This window comes from Narcine bancroftii, chromosome 8 (assembly GCF_036971445.1).
Source record: "Narcine bancroftii isolate sNarBan1 chromosome 8, sNarBan1.hap1, whole genome shotgun sequence".
Classification (NCBI taxonomy): Eukaryota; Metazoa; Chordata; class Chondrichthyes; order Torpediniformes; family Narcinidae; genus Narcine; species Narcine bancroftii.
This window is the reverse complement of record NC_091476.1, coordinates 84,470,581-84,486,698: the sequence shown is the minus strand read 5'-3', so window position 1 is coordinate 84,486,698 and position 16,118 is coordinate 84,470,581. Positions and strand designations below refer to the sequence as shown.

Here is a 16,118-nt window from a genome sequence, read left to right as displayed (position 1 = left end):
GCATTAGACAGACAGTAGTTATCACCATTGATGCCCAGTTAGAAACCCAAGAGGAAGGCCAGCTCTGTGGTTCTGAGCAACTAAATATCAAAGTAGGATGACCTTTCTGAGTGTTTTATTAACACAAAGACAATCTACCAGAACATCCCACAGGAGTCAGGCGGCTGACGGGTAATGGTGTGTAGGCACAAAAGAGCCAGTCCTGCAACATGAGAACCTGAAGTAAGTGTGTGTGTGTGTGTGTGTGTGTGTGTGTGTGTGTGTGTGTGTGTGTGTGTGTGTGTGTGTGTGTGTGTGTGTGTATTGGGGGTCGGGGGTTGCTTGAGACAGACAGAAAATTGGGCTCAAGTGTGTGTGAGTTGTGCAAGGCAGAGAATTAACAACTTCTCCTCAGCAACGCCATTCAATGGTAATTTTTCACATGAAAAGGAATTTGGGAACTGTTGAGCCTCGTGCAGAATCTCGACGACTGTAAACACAAAGCTGAGAGTCATTCACCAGGGGAGCACATTTCATACACGTGCTCAAAATACACAGAAAGCCCAACATTCGACATGATTTGCATTTAAAAACAGTACTTGGGTTATCTTTTGAAAAATAAAACAGTCCCCTGTCCAGCAGAGACTGTGCGGAGAAACATTTCTGCTCATTCCACGTGGACTTCAGCTTCTGACCTCTGCAATGCCAGCTCTGTGGATATGAAGCTTCCCTGGCCTAGAGCAGTGCTGAATGTTCTTCCTTGGGGGTGACTGTAGCTCGGAGGGACAAATGGGGCACTTCCTCCCAGCCCTCGTTTCTGCTGCTGAGCCAGAGTGTGACAGTCATCCACGTTATCATACTGAGACATCATCGTCAACGTACTGTGCCGCTTACTACTTGGGTGACCTAGGCAGGGGTATGGGTATGAGAGAGACTGTTCCCTTCTGAGTGGCTCTGGGTGCTGAAATTTAATGCCATAACTCCTCTCACTGTGGCTCGATATCAATGGCTTGGCAAGCTCCTCAACCTCCTTGCTGTAACAGTCTCGGCTAACTCCTCTGACTTTTGCTCTCTCTAAATCAGGCCGGTCAACTGCAGTCCGAAAGGAATCTTCGTAAGTCTGTAAAGGCTCGTGAGAAGAAAGCACGTATTTACCAGTTGCAGATGGATATGTCCGTGAATCTGGGTGCTCTGGTCGATGCTTTGAGCTATAGCCTGCTGAGACTGCAGAATGCGTGCTGTACACCTGCCCCCTTTTGGAGTCTGCAGAGGACCTTTGACAGGACTCATACGGTGACTGATCATAGACAGCTTCAGGTGGCCTTCTGGTCCTGCTGGCGCTCTGTTTCTGAGGAAGAGCTGGCTTTTCAATTTGCCCATTTCCAAAGGATGGATGATGAGGAGTTGATGGCTTGAGATATGTTCCGCTGTCTAGCTCGCAGTCTGGTGACCGACGGACATACTGTGGATCAAGGTCTGGGGTCTTTGATGTAGCAGGATGCCACCTTTCTTTTCCGTCATTCACCACGCCAGTTTTCCCAGGATCTGACTTGCTTCTGGAATGGACAATCTCCAGGCCACCAAATTCTTCCTGAAGGTTTGGGGACACGTTGTCATATTGCGACATGACTAACCCTTTGGTCTTTTGTCGGCTGCGAACCTCTCGCCGTATGGACTGGAAGCGGGATTTCTCAGCCTCCTCTGGGTCCCACACCATGTGTGTTAGTTTCACATCTGGAGATGGGGGCACATCACGACTCACAAAGCTGTGCTCTCTGCTCATTACATTGACATGTGGCCCACTGCGCGGGTATGGGTGTGCATTGGGATATGGGAAGATTTTACCCTGAAACCTACCAACGTAAGGTGGGATATCTCGGCTAGTGAAAGAATGGAACTGCCTTAGCCTTACTGAACCGTAGGAATCTGCAAGATCATAAATCATACAGTCAGATCCATGCAGGTTAGGCCCAGAAGTGGAGTAAGGGCTGTACCTGTACTGAACGCGACCATTTTCAAAGTATGGCTGCAGCTGAGTGACATGGTAATCGGATTGAGGTGGTGGTGGCTGTTGGCAGGGCTTGTACTGATAGATGGGTCTCTGATAATAGTACAGCTCATCATCGGGAGGCACCTCAGTCCTTGAAATGGGTATTGACCTGATGGAAGATGATGGCACATGCAATGAATGCACTCGCCTTATCGCTGGGTAGATGGGCTCCTCAAATTGGGAATGTGCGCACACAAATGGCCGCATGGCAGGATTCGCCACTGGGACGTATTCGGACCTTGAAAGCTGAGGCTTAGGAAGGTGGACGGAGACTGCCTTGGGCTGGCTGGTGAAATTGTTGAATCGTGATGTGCCTGAGGGAATGTTTTCTGACCGGGAACCATAGTGCAGATGTTGTGGAGTGCTCTCTGACCTGGACGGATAGGGTAAGTGCTGAGGGACACTGTCAGCCCGGCACTGGTACATGAGAGGCTTTGTAGAATGGCCGTGTTTCTGGTGGAAGTGGTTGTCCATGTCTGGCATGGATTCTAGTTTGGAATGATATGGACGTGACTGGCAGAGGAAAGGTGGCTTGGGAGGAGGAGGCTGGGGTAAAGCATCCTCAATGGATGAAGGTATGGTTGTTGCAGCAAGGAATGAATGGAAGTTAGAGGCGGTAATGGTATCAGACATGGAATGGCTAAGTGGTACCCTACTTTCCGCTGAGCGGAGGGGTGGCGCTGGTGGAGTGGCACTGTAGACACTCTGATCCACAGGGACAAATTCTGCTCTTGGGTGTATAATTGCTGCTTGTCCGCTGTCTCGTGCTTTCCCCTGATGTCCGCAATGAATGTCTAGGCCTGTGACAGGACGATTGGCACAGCCGCTACTGGGGCAGAATGCTGAGCTGACCTTTTCGGGCTCACAGGGCTCAGGTTGTTTCACAGGAGCTCCTGGAGACACTGCTGTTCGAACCTAGAAAGAGGAAAAATAAGCAATGATCCAACAATTCCCAGATTAAAGAAATGTGCAGTTCTTACATTATTTCAATCAGTGATGCTCCCCTGTCCCACCCCACACCCAATCGATTCTCTACCCAGGTTCCATATCTGAAATTGAATATTGGTGATGAGAAATTGCAACCTTCCATTCCATTTTTCTCTCTTCCTGTGTGAATAATTCACCCCAAGTCATTCAAAGATGATGTGTGTGAGCACACAGCTTCCCTAACATGGCGGCTACAATTCCTGGGTCACAGAACATAAATATGAAATCTTCCACCCATTTACAGTGGAACTAGTAGAAAATCAGCCTGAATATGTCTGTGATTGTCTGATCTCGGAAGCTAAGCAGACGCAGGACTGGTCAGTACTTGGAGGGGAGACTGGCTAGGAACACCAGGTGCTGTAGGTTTCTGTAGATAAAACTTAAAGAATTTCATGTATGTTATATTCTAAATGTAGTATTATGTGACAATAATAAAACTTTAACCTTTATCGTAACATCTTACCAAAGTAAATTTAACTGTATTCAACATTTAGAGGAGTTTGAGGAGATTTGCTGTGTTACCACAGACTCTTGCAAATTTCTACAGGTGGACTGTGGAGAGCATTCTGAATCATTGCATCACTGTCTGGTATGGAGGTGCCAAATCACAGGACAGAAAAAAGACAACAGAGAGTTATGAATTTGGCCAACGCTATCATGGGCATTAGTCTTCACTTTATCTACATAAGGTGGTACCTCAAGGACCCTCACCACATACGTACGTCATGCCCTCTTCACACTACTACCATCTGGAAGGAAGTATAGGAGCCTGAAGTAAAACACCCAATGGCACAGAAACAGCTTTTTCTCCTCAACCTGAAATCTGCCCGATTTCTCAAGGGAGAACACCCACAAACACTACTTTCTCTTCTTTTTGCACTAATACAGTATATTTATTTTTTTAATGTAATTTATAGTTTTAATATTTGGGCCTGTGATGCTGCCTGCAAAACAATGAATTTTGTGACATTCTCTTGGCAATAAATTCTGATTCTGAAGTGTATGTTTGAGTGAAGCAAAGTTTCCTCCTCTCTCTTTCATATGGTTAGCTGATGTCACTGGAGCAACAACTATATTTTTGTGCTTTGACACTGAAGGCAGATCTAGAATGAGAGGTCATGCCTCGTTTTTGGGTTAAAAATGGATTCTTCTGTGTTCTATGGTCATAGCAGTGAAGAAGCAAGACAATGTACCGGAAGGAATTGTAATGAACAGTTTCCAACACAAAAGAACATACACATAGTGAGAACTCGATGCTAATATATTGAATTTCTCTGAACTCATGAAAAGAAAGATTTAAGGAAAGGAGCATGCATGTGAGTGTGGAATAAAGGACCTTTAAAGAATCTTATCACCACAGCAAGATTCCACTCAATCCAGCATGATCATGCTTTCTTTGTATGTGGAGTGAGGCAGAGAAACTAGAAGTGGAGTTGTAACTCTTACTACTGCATCCAGGCAAGTCAGCACTGGTGGAGGTGAACATAACACTGCACCTGTGGAGATCAAGCCCAAGTCCAGGCTGTGGAAACCCTTCACCTTGTGAGGCATTAACACTTTGTTAAATGAATTAAGATTTCAAACAAATGCAGAAACTCAAACATTATCACTGAGATATTGTTGTCAATCATTAACAATGGAATTGGACCCTACCATAAGCCACAACTCAGCATTCAGCATATCTCCTTCCTACTGGAAGTTCAATGAAGATCACACCAGGAACAGCAAAACATGAGTGCTGGAACTCAGTGGGACTGACACCATTTGTGGAGGTCATGGAGAGTTGATACACTGGGTTCAGATCTTTCACCAGGACTGTCAGCAGGAGCATCATTGGAGATAGCAAAGAATGTAAAGCTAAACTGATGAAGCTGAAACCCAGAATTAAATGCAAGTTGAACTGGAGCAGGCTGTAGCAAATTTAGGCTTGACCTAGTGTAGAGCAGCAGCAGGACCCTGCAGGAGAGCACTATGTGTCCTCCTTGCTCTTCTGGGTCCACACCAGTTACCACTCCTTCTTCCTTAACTGTGGACCCCCTTTGTAAGTTAACAGGCAATGCTATTTCTTATACTTCTGCTCTCCTATCTTCTCACTGCCCCACCAGCCTCCACAATGTTTTGCATCACCGGGATATTACAGCACCAGCACCCCGGGGTTCGAATCCAGCACTGTCTGTAAGGAGTTTGTACTTTCTCCCTTTGACCTACATGGGCTCCCCCAATCGGCTTCTACCATGCTGTAAATAAAATAAATGACATCTTCTGTCCTTTCAGCATCCCGACGGAAATGCTCACTGTGGGACGCTCTGTTTGACCCCTCTATGAAGATGGCTTTCACAACTGCAAGATGATGATGAGTTTATTGTCACTCATGTACATATATATTAAAATTCTTGCTTGCTGCAGCTGAACAGGTATGTGTAAAGAAAAATTATAATAGTAAACTAACTGAATTAAATTAAGACACAATAAATTAATGACAGATAAAAAAACGTAATGTGGAATAGTGCAATTATTGTACTACGGGGAAGTTCAAAAGGCTGGTAGCTCCTGCAAAGGAACTATTCTTGAACCTAGAGATGCTGGTATTCAGGCTTCCTTACCTTTTGCCAAAGAGAGCAGTGAGAAGAGATTGTGACCTGGGTAATGGGGGTCCTTTATGATGTTGGCTGCTTTCTTGAGGCAGTGCATCACACAGATGTTTGCAATGGATGGGAGGTCAGAGACTGTGAAGGACCTGGCTGTGTTTGCTACTGTTATGAGCTCACATTTTATTTATTAACTACATGTGGTGAATATCTGCCAAGCTGCCTGTCTCCCCTCTGGTGAGCCTTGCTGTACTAACATTGGCTGTGCATTATCTCTACTGTTAACGACATTCCCCTTGGGTATAAATGTGTTTGCATCCATTGTCTTTCATTATTGTACCGCTGGTTTCTGCTAATAAAAACCATGATAATTGTTTGACCACATCGTCTTTGTCTACTTCATCAACTGGCACTTCACTACTCTTCAAGGGTTAACACAGGCTGAAAACCTTTTATAACAAAACCTTTTCCACAGCAAATCCATCCACAGTTTGTGGTCAGACAGAAGGCACTGTCAAGTGGAAACCCATTAACAAAGTTAGTGGTTTGGAAGAACAAATTAACAATGGTTGTTATTTCAGGAAGGAAGAACAGATGGGACATTTACAAGTCATATGATTATGTTTTTGGGAAATTGAAACAGAAAAGATTTCAGTATTGATCAATCAAGTCATGTGATTGAGACACTTGAAGAAGGAAGACGGATTAATAAGTAAGCAGAGTTGTGCAAGACACAGAAATGAACTGACTTTGTGTGAAATGGACACTTCTATTGTTTCTCTTTGTCAGGGGAAACAGTGATACATTATGACCATTCTAATGGCCAATTTTGATTGACCCATATCTGGATAAAGGAAGCAAGATCATTCTTGTATTTGGATCATGACCATTCTGATTGTCATTTTGTCTGACCCTTGCCTGGGTTCTTGAAAGCATCATGCAAGTCACAAGTTTCATTTCCCCTACATAAGGAAGAGGGGAGTTGTGACAATTATTCGTATGAAAGAACATTTCTCTGGAAGCAACTCGACAAGGATTCATGAGTTAAAGGCAGCCTGATGACTCAGTGTCTCACCTACTTCGTAATTACTTCTGAACAACAGTTTAAAGGTTCTGAGTTTCAACACAGGATTTCTAAGGCTGAGCTTTGGGAAACGACTTTCCAGAATTGTGCCTAAGCTGTAATGATTTGGGTAATTCACACACATGCACACATACACATAGGTATATCTATGCATAGTTGGGGTTAAGCTTAGATTTAAGTAAGATGTTATATCGTTAGCAATTATTAATAAAAATATTGTTTTAAAAATAACATTGTCTTGGTCAATTTCTATTGTTGATCTACTTTCTGCATTCCTGGGCAGTTGAATTCCCAAACTCAGGCTGTCTTGCAACCAGTTAATATGTTTTCCACAATGCACCTGTAGAAGTTTGATGGAGTATTCAATGACATGCCAAAACTCCACAGATCCTTAGAAAGTAAAGATGCTGGGTGCCTTCTTCATAGTGCCTCAATGTGATGGCTCCAGTAAAGGTTTTCTGAAAAATGGATTTTGGAACTTGAAGGATCTGTCTCTCTCTTTCTCTGTCCTTTCAATGAAGACAGGTGGGTGGTTGTTCGGCCTCTCCTTCCTAAAATCAACAATCATCCCCTTGGATTTGGTGAGGTTGAGAGCAGGCTTGTTGTTCTAGCACCACCCAAGGAAGTTCTCAATCTCTATCCTAAGTTACTGGACCTGCTCTTTTACCTCCACCCATCCCTCCTTCTAGATCAAGCACTGATTTATAATCACTTCTTGTTCAGAGTTCTGCATTCCCTACTCATAATGAGGTCTCTGCTGCACTGGGGGGAAAAGGGGTAAATTGGGTGAAGGTTTTTGGTGCTGCACTATTTAGTGGGCAAGAATGACCATAAACATCAAGTTACCAGAAAAGGTCCTGTCTCACTCTCACTTTGACCTCAGTTTCCATCAAAATCCATTGAATCCTCTGGAAGAAAGTCTCCTTATCCCCCTACAAGCCTTCTGGATGGATCACTGTATTATTCACATGATCAGGTGATCCAGCAGTTACATTTCACATTTCCAGCAGGGGCACCAGCGACAGTGATTTGGGTTTGAATCCTATGCTGACTGTAAGGAGTTTGTATGTTCTCCCCATGTCCGAGTGGGTTTACTCCAGGTGCCCCGATTTCCTCCCAACATTCAAAACAATTGTGCTTATTTGGGTGGCAAGGGTCAAAAGGGCCTGTTACCGTGCTGTATGCCTAAATTAAAAAAATTAAATTTAACATAGAACATTGAACATTGAGGCCTTTCAGCCCTCGATTTTGTGCTGACCTATATATTCCTACCAAAATAAACTCTTCGAACCTCATAAGCCTCAATTTTTCTTTCATCCATGTGCCCGTGTAGGAGTCTCTTAAATGCCCCTAATGTTGCAGCCCCCTCCACCACCATCCCTGGCAAAGCATTCTAGGTACCCACAACTCTCTGTAAAAACGGTTAGCGCGATGCTGTTACAGCACCAGTGATTGGGACCAGGGTTCAAATCCTGAACTGTCTGTAAGGTTTTGTCCTCCCGGTATCTGCATGGGTTTCCTCACACCGTTCAAAACATACCAGGAGTTGAGGGTCAATTGGGAATAATTGGTGGCACAGGGCATGTGGGCCAAAAGGTTCTGTAACTGGGCAGTGTGTCTAAAATAAATTTACCCCTGATGTCTCCCTAAACTTTCTTCCCTTCACTTTGTACAGATGTTGTTTTGTCCTGTTGATAATTCTTCGTTTGCTTCCATTTACATCTTTTCAATCTTTTTCCTCACCCTTCTACCCTATTTCAGTCAACCTCCTGCCATTTATCTAGACCTGTTTTTCACCCAATCACAGTCCTCAGCATTCCATCTCCTGCTCTCTATGCATCAGAAAACTCATTTGATCGCTCTTTGGGCTTCCAAAAAAAAAGCATTTGGCTGAAACATGTTTTGTTGCCATTTCGGCAGCATTTGTGTTTTTCCTTCAGATTTGCAAAATTGGCAGTATTTTGCTTTCCTTCACTACTGGTGGATGGCATCAGAAGCCAACTTCTTACCAAGGCAACACAGTCAGCGTCGTTCGTGGTTAGCGCATCCGGCGCTGTCTGGAAGTTGTTACGTTCTCCCTATGGTCATGTGGGTTTACTTCGGGTGCTTCAGTTTCCTCCCAAAGATCTACACGGTTTGCAGGTTGATTGGCCACATGAGTATATTTGGCCAGTGTGGGCTTGTGGGCTGGAAGGGCCTGTTATCGTGTTGTATCTCTAAATCATTATAAAGTGCTATTTTTCTGATGCAACCTGAAGTGAGGTAGCAAGTCAGATCACCACCACCTTTTCAACATTGAGAAGATTATACCAATGACCTGCTTTTCTGATTAATGTTTCAACTTATTCAGGATACGAAGAACTGTCTAAGCTGCTGCAGATTCTCAGTACTGTCTTTACTTCCCTTACCTGGCTCAAAGCTGCGGGTCCTGGTGTGGTGCTGGGAGGGACCTGGCCTGTCGCTGGCTGCGGCTCCACACTGGGTGGCACGGTCACCTGACTACAGGTTGGTGGAAGTGCCAAGCTTGCAGGTGCCGAGCACTGGTCTGTCAAAGATGCATTGTGTGGGTGCTGATCCCCTGAACTCTGGCCCCCGGCATGGGGCTTTTTCTGAGATTGCACAGTAGCCTGCTGGGCACTCTCCGCCAGAGCCAACGCCAGCAAACGGGCAGCACTCTTCGGGGGTGGAGGTGGTGGAATGAGAGGCACGGAGCTAACAGCTGGAGCTTCCTGAGGAGATTCCACTGGAGGTGCTGTGGAGGAATCAAAAGTTTTTAATTAATTCACAGAAAGGCCATTATCTTTCAGTATTAGTGGCAAATAAATTTAACTGGAAATAGCTGCTGCAATCCATTCCACTATCGTGCCATTACATTCTGCCCTCAAAACAATGCTTTTGTCTTTGTCCATAGTGACAAAAGTTAATTTGTCTAGTGATTTTTTGGGGTATAAATTTTACATTCAAAGTCATGACCCTGAATAATATCCAGGTGCTGGAAACCGCACAAAGAAAGCTCCAGGAAATTGAAAGCTTTTATTAGGCCCCGGTGAATGGCTCAATATTTTTTTCATCATCATCTTACAATCAGAACCACTTATAATTGGTCTCATTGCAGCAGACCTTAACCTTTCCTTTCCTGACACCAGAGAAATAGCCCTTTGGTCTAATACGTCTACGCTGAGCAAAATGTACCCCTAGCTTCATTACAACCCTCCTGTAGCATGGCAACCTGAACTACATACCATTCTCTGTGTGGTCTCATTGAGGTTCTGTACAGCTGCCACATGATGCTCCATTCTCTACATTCAAATCCTCGGCTGATGAAGGCACGCACCACACTCCTCCTTCACCTCCATGTGTGCTGCCACTGCCATGGAATGATGTACACGTTTCCTTTGGTCTTCCCGCTCATCAACTTTGCCATTTACAGAATTTGCTCTCTGGTTTCACCTCAAAATGTGGCACTTTATTCTTGTGTGAGTTAAATTCCATTTGCCACTCCCTCACGTTATAATTTCTGAGGGAGACTTGGTTACAGCGGCAGTGAGCTGGTTTCAAATCTGCTGCTGTCCGTAAGGAATTTCCATGTTCTTCCCGAGTCTGCGTGAGCTTCTTCTGGGCACTTCAGTTTCCTCCCTCCCTTCAAAATGTATGGTGGGGCGGGTGGTGGTGGTGGGGAGAAAGCAGGTCAATCAGGCAGCAGGGGCTCGTGGGCTGGAAAGGCTGTGCTGTATGGCGTGAGGTACTGAGCAGGAGGTGGAGTGGCCTTCGGCAGGTTGGCAGTGAGGCTTCAGCAGGGTGGCCTTTGGCAGGTTGGCGGCGATGCCCAGCAGGAGCAGTGCCATGGAGCTGGACGTGGCAAGGCAAGGTCCGGTGGGAGCAGCAGCGAAGGGAAGATCAGTTTTTGATATTTTACCAATTAGAATAAGAGTTAAGACCCAGTGTGGGAGTGGAGCTTTGAGGGTTTGGCTCAAGAGGCTTTGGTGAGCAGAGGGTGAGGATAAGCTTGCTTCCAGTGAGGTAAGGCCAGGCGAGGTAATTTAATCCTTTAATTAAATTAAGAGTAGATAATGGAGGCAGCTAGGGCAGTGGATTACTCCGATTGTGGGATGTGAGAAATCTGGGACAGCACAATTGTACATGAGGACTATACCTGAACTCTAACACCCCTTCTGCCTCTCAACGATCCAGAATTAATCTGGCTGCAAATCCTGACTAACCGAGTTAGGGAAATGGAGCTGGAGCTCGATGAATTCCAGATCATTTGGGAGGCAGAGGGGACATTAGAGAGAGTTTCAGGGAGAAAGTCACCACCAAAGGTCAGGAGGCAGGTAGGTGGGTGACTGTCAGAAGAGGGAAGGGGAATAGACATAGAGAGCAGAACATCCTGTGGCCGTTCCCATCAACAATAAGTATACCGTTTTGGATTCTGTTGGTGGGGACGGACTATCAGGGAGAAGTTGTAGTGGTCACGTCTCTGGCACCGAGATGAGGAAAGGAAGGAGGGGAAAGAGGGTTTACCTGTTTGTTGTGAGGAGGCCAAAACTCAATTCTTTGCTTACATTTTGATGATGATCGTATCTTAGTGGGAGGGTTAGGATTAGTTTGTGGTGGGCGGGGGGGGGGGGGGGGGGGGGGGGGGGCAAATTCTTTCCTTTTTTTCTTTCTTTACTAGCTTTATTTGATTTCTGTTTTTTCCTCCATTTTTTTCCTTTCCTTTTTTTAATTTACTTTATTTAGTTAACTTACCAGGAACATAGGAAGTAGGAACAGGAGTAGGCCAAAAATGGCCCATCGAGCCTTCTCCGCCATTCAATAAGATCATGGCTGATCTAATTTATGACCTAACTCCACCTTCCTGCCTTCTCCCCATACCCCCTAATTCCTCTATCATGTAAAAGTTTATCTAACCGAATTTTAAATATGTTTAATGAGGCAGCCTCAACCACTTACCTGGTCAGAGAATTCTAAACATTCACTACTCTCTGGGAAAAACTATTTTTCCTCATCTCTGTCCTAAATCTACTCCCCCGAATCTTGAGACTGTGTCCTCTCGTTTTAATTTCCCCGGCAAGCTCAAAAAACCTTCCTACATCTATCCTATCCATACCCTTCATAATCCTATATGTTTCTATAAGATCTCCTCTCATTCTTCTGAACTCGAGCAAATACAATCCTAGACGATTTAATCTTTCATCATAAATCAACCCCTTCATCCCAGGGATCAACCTAGTAAACCTCCTCTGGACCGTCTCCAAAGCCAGTATATCCTTCCTCAAATATGGAGACCAGAACTGGACACAGTACTCCAGGTGCGGGCTCACCAGTACTTTATACAGTTGCAACATTACCTCCCTACTCCTGAATTCAATTCCTCTAGTGACAAAGGCCAACATTCCATTTGCCTTCTTAATAACCTGCTCCACCTGCAACTTAACTTTTTGCGATTCATGCACAAGCACTCCCAAGTCCCTCTGCACAACAGCATGCTTTAGTTTCTCACCCTTTAAATAATATTCAGCTCTTTTATTTTTCTTGCCAAAGTGGATAACATTGTACTCCATCTGCCAGACCTTTGCCCACTCATCCAGCTTAACTATATCCCTCTGCAGACTCTCCACATCCTCATTTCAATTTGCTATATCCCTCTGCAGACTCTCCACATCCTCATTACAATTTGCTCTTCCACTCAATTTGGTGTCATCCGCAAACTTGGCTAGACCACATTTTGTCCCCTCCTCCAAGTGATCAATGTAAATGATGAACAGTTGTGGGCCTAACACTGACCCCTGTGGCACCCCACTTACCACTCTCTGATAACCTGAAAAACTCCCATTTATCCCGACTCTCTGCCTCCTGTCAGACAACCAATTTTCAATCCAGGCCAATATACTTCCCCAGACTCCATTTTCCTGTAACTAATTTCAATAATAGAATTTATTTCAAAAATAGAATATGAAATTTTCCCAAATGAATTTCTACTATATATGACTTTTGTCTACAATATAATGTATAATTTGCTTATAATTCATGTTCTGTATTGTATTAAGATTTACAACTATTGTTTGTTCAATATTTCTCTCTTCCAAACCAATAAAATATATTAAAAAGAAAGAGGTTAAGGAAGAAGAGGTATTTGCTGCCTTACAGTCAATAAAGGTAGATTAAACCCCCTAGGCCTGACATGATATTCACTTGGACGTTGAGGGAGACTAGTGTGGAAATCGCAGGGGCCCTGGTAGAAAGATTTAAAATGTCCCGAGCCAAGGATGGGGCCCTGGTAGAAATATTTAAAATGTCCTGAGCCAAGGATGAGTTGCCAGAGGATTGGAGGGTGGCTCATGTTGTTCCATTTTTTAAAAAAGGCTACAAAAGTAAACCAGGAAATTACAGACTACTGAACCTGATGTCAGTAGTGGGTAAATTACTGGAGAGTGTTCTGAGAGATTGCATATACAAGTATTTGGACAGCCAAGGGCTGATTAAATATAGTCAGCATGGCTTTGTGGGCGGTAAGTTTTTTATGAATTTTTAAGGAGGCTACCAAGAGAGTAGATGAAGGAAAGGTTGTGGCCGTTGTCTACATGGACTTTAGTAAAGCCTTTGATAAGGTCCCACATGGGAGGTTAGTTCAGAAGGTTCAGACATTAGGTATCTATGGAGAGGTTGCAAACTGGATTTGAAATTGGTTGAATGAGAGAAGCCAGAGAGTGGTGGTGGATGATTGCTTCTCAGACTGGAGGCCTGTAATTAGTGGTGTACCTCAGGGATCGGTGCTGGGACCATCGTTTTTTGTTGTCTTTATCAATGATCTGGATGATAATGTGGGAAACTGGATCAATGTTTGCTGTTGACACTAAGATTGGAGCCATTGTGGACTGTGAAGAAGGCTTTCAAAGCTTGCAGATGGATCTGGACCAACTGGAAAAATGGGCCAGAAAATGGCAGATGGAATTTAATGCAGACAAGTGCATGGTATTGCATTTTGGAAGGACAAACCAAAGTCGGACATACACAGTAAATAGTAAATAATAGAGGCGGGCAGAGGAACAAAGGGATAAGGGAATGCAGATATATAATTCCCTGAAAGTGGCGGCCCAGGTAGACAGGGTTGTAAAGAAAGCTTTTGGCGACTTGGCCTTCATAGATCAAAGTATTGAGAATAGAGGTTGGGATGTTATGGTGAGGTTGTATAAGACATTGGTGAGGCCAAATTTGGAATATTGTGTTGGAGTTCTGGTCACCTAACTACAGGAAGGAGATCAGTAAGATTGAAAGAGTGCAGAGATTTACTCAGATGTTGCTGGGTCTTCAGGAATTAAATTACAGGGAAAGATTAAACAGGTTAGGACTTTATTCCTTGGTGTGTAGAAGAATGAGGTGATATTTGTTTGTGGTCTACAAAATTATGAGGGGTATAGACAGAGTAAATGTATGTAGTCTCTTTCCACTTAGATTAGGAGAGATCAATATGATAGGACTTGGGTTAAGGTTGAAAAGGGCAAGGTTTAGGGCAGCGGTTCCCAACCTGGTGTACATGTACCCCTAGTGGTACATTTGCACTTTTCAGGGGGTACATTGGGTCTAAGTGAATAACCACTCCTGTACAATACATGGTGTTGTAATCTGCAGTCAGATTGCACAATGTCGTGTTTTTTTTTTATCCTTAATTTTTAGGGGTACACGGGAACCTATAAAAATCCCCAAAGGGTACAGAGAAACAAAAAGGTTGGGAACCCCTGGTTTAGGGGGAACATTTGGGGAATTTCTTCACTCAGACCGTGGTGGGTGTGTGGAACAAGCTGTCATCTGACGTGGTAAATGCAGGCTCACTCTTAAGTTTTAAGAATAAATTGGATGGGAGAGGTCTGAAGGGTTATGGAATGGTGTTGAATGATGTTTCAGCATAGACTAGAAGGGCTGAATGGCCTATTTCCTATGCTGTAGCTTTCTATGTCTAAATTTAAATATTGTAACTTTAAACAATCTTCTTCATTCTCCACCACACCACTTTTTTGTCATCCACAAACTTGCTAATCATCCCATCTACACATTGTTTCAAATTCTTGATTGGGAAGCAATCTGAAAAACAACAAAATTTCTGGGACACAAATACCAGACAATCCCATAACAGTCCTCTTTTTTCCATATGCATATAGGTGTTTTCTTTCAGAATCCTTCGTAACTTTCCTACCAATGACGTAAAGTTCAACGGCCTATGGCTCCCTGCCATGTCCTTGCAGCCCTTCTTAAAATTAAGACACAACAATCCAGTACCTCATCCGTAGCTAATGAAGGCACAACAATCCCTGCCAGGGCCCCAGCAATTTATTTCCTTAATTCCTACAATGTCCAGTGATAAGTCTGGTTGGAATCTGAGAATTTATCCAGCTTTATAAACTTCAACACTGCCAACAGTTCCTCACTTGTAATATTGATAGATTTCAGAACATTGCTGTTCTTTTACCTGAACTCACGAGTTTCCAGGACCTTCTCCAGGGTAAATACAGATGAGAAACATTCATTTAAGACTTGCCCATCTCTCATAGTTCCACACACTGGGGATCTATTTCTTTTTTCAGTTGTTCCTTTCCTCATAAAATACTTACAGAATCTTACAATTCTCCCTTACTCCTGCATCTCCCATGCTCCTCAACAGATGCGTTAATTCCAACTACCCCTACCTGAAGTGTGATTTCTTTCTATTCCTGACTAGAGCCTCAATATTCCCCCATCAACCAGGATTCCCTAATCCTGCAAGCCTTGCCCTTCACACGAACAGGAACCAACAGTACCTCTTTCTTTCTAATTTCTAAATCCCTCCTATTTACCGGTGAACTGCTTCTCCCAATCAATGCTTACAGATTCCTGTCTAATGCCATCAAAATGAGCCTTGCCCCACTTTTTTTCCTACCTTGCTTATCTTTTTCCATGTCTATGTTGAAACTAACAGATTAATGGTCAATGGTCCCAAATACTCCCCCCTTGGCACAACAGCAACTTTCCCAGCCTCTTTTCTTAAAAGAAGGCCAAGCTGCCCCTCTGGTGAGACCATTGATACAGGTCGATTACTTCTTATCCAAAGATCCGAAAAGATCAAAAAAAAACGATTTGATTTAGCACCTACATGATGTCTCAAGTGGAAAAAAATTCAAAACCTGACTTGCCAATGTGGAGTTCTCATGCTCTGATGGCGCCAGTTTGATTACAATAACAGTAAAAAAAAAGCCCGAAATCTGGCGAGGAAGATGCTAAACAGAGCTGGGTCCAAGTCTTCAGCCATCAGCTGCAGCTGGACTCAGCAACTCCATTCTCAACATTGGGTGTGATGCCATCCACACTGAAGAAGTCACCTCAGGCTCCAGGAAGGAGTGGACTTCTTTTGTAAGCAGAGATTTTTTTTTTGTTATGTACTAAACTATTACCCTCT

At 43.9% G+C, this 16,118-nt stretch overlaps 1 protein-coding gene across 11 annotated transcripts in view; it reads right to left on the bottom strand.

Moving 5' to 3' along the window:
* Nucleotides 1–229: 229 nt before the first annotated feature.
* The window catches only part of arhgap32b (Rho GTPase activating protein 32b), a 618,422-nt gene continuing 602,533 nt past the window's right edge, over nt 230–16,118 (bottom strand). For all 11 annotated transcript variants that reach the window (XM_069894391.1, XM_069894400.1, XM_069894389.1 and 8 more), the window contains 2 exons: nt 9,097–9,440; nt 230–2,944 (listed from right to left, as the gene is read on the bottom strand). In XM_069894391.1, the coding sequence (XP_069750492.1) occupies nt 647–2,944; nt 9,097–9,440 (2,642 nt within the window). In that variant the 3' untranslated portion in view covers nt 230–646. The remainder of the gene's footprint in view (nt 2,945–9,096; nt 9,441–16,118) is intronic.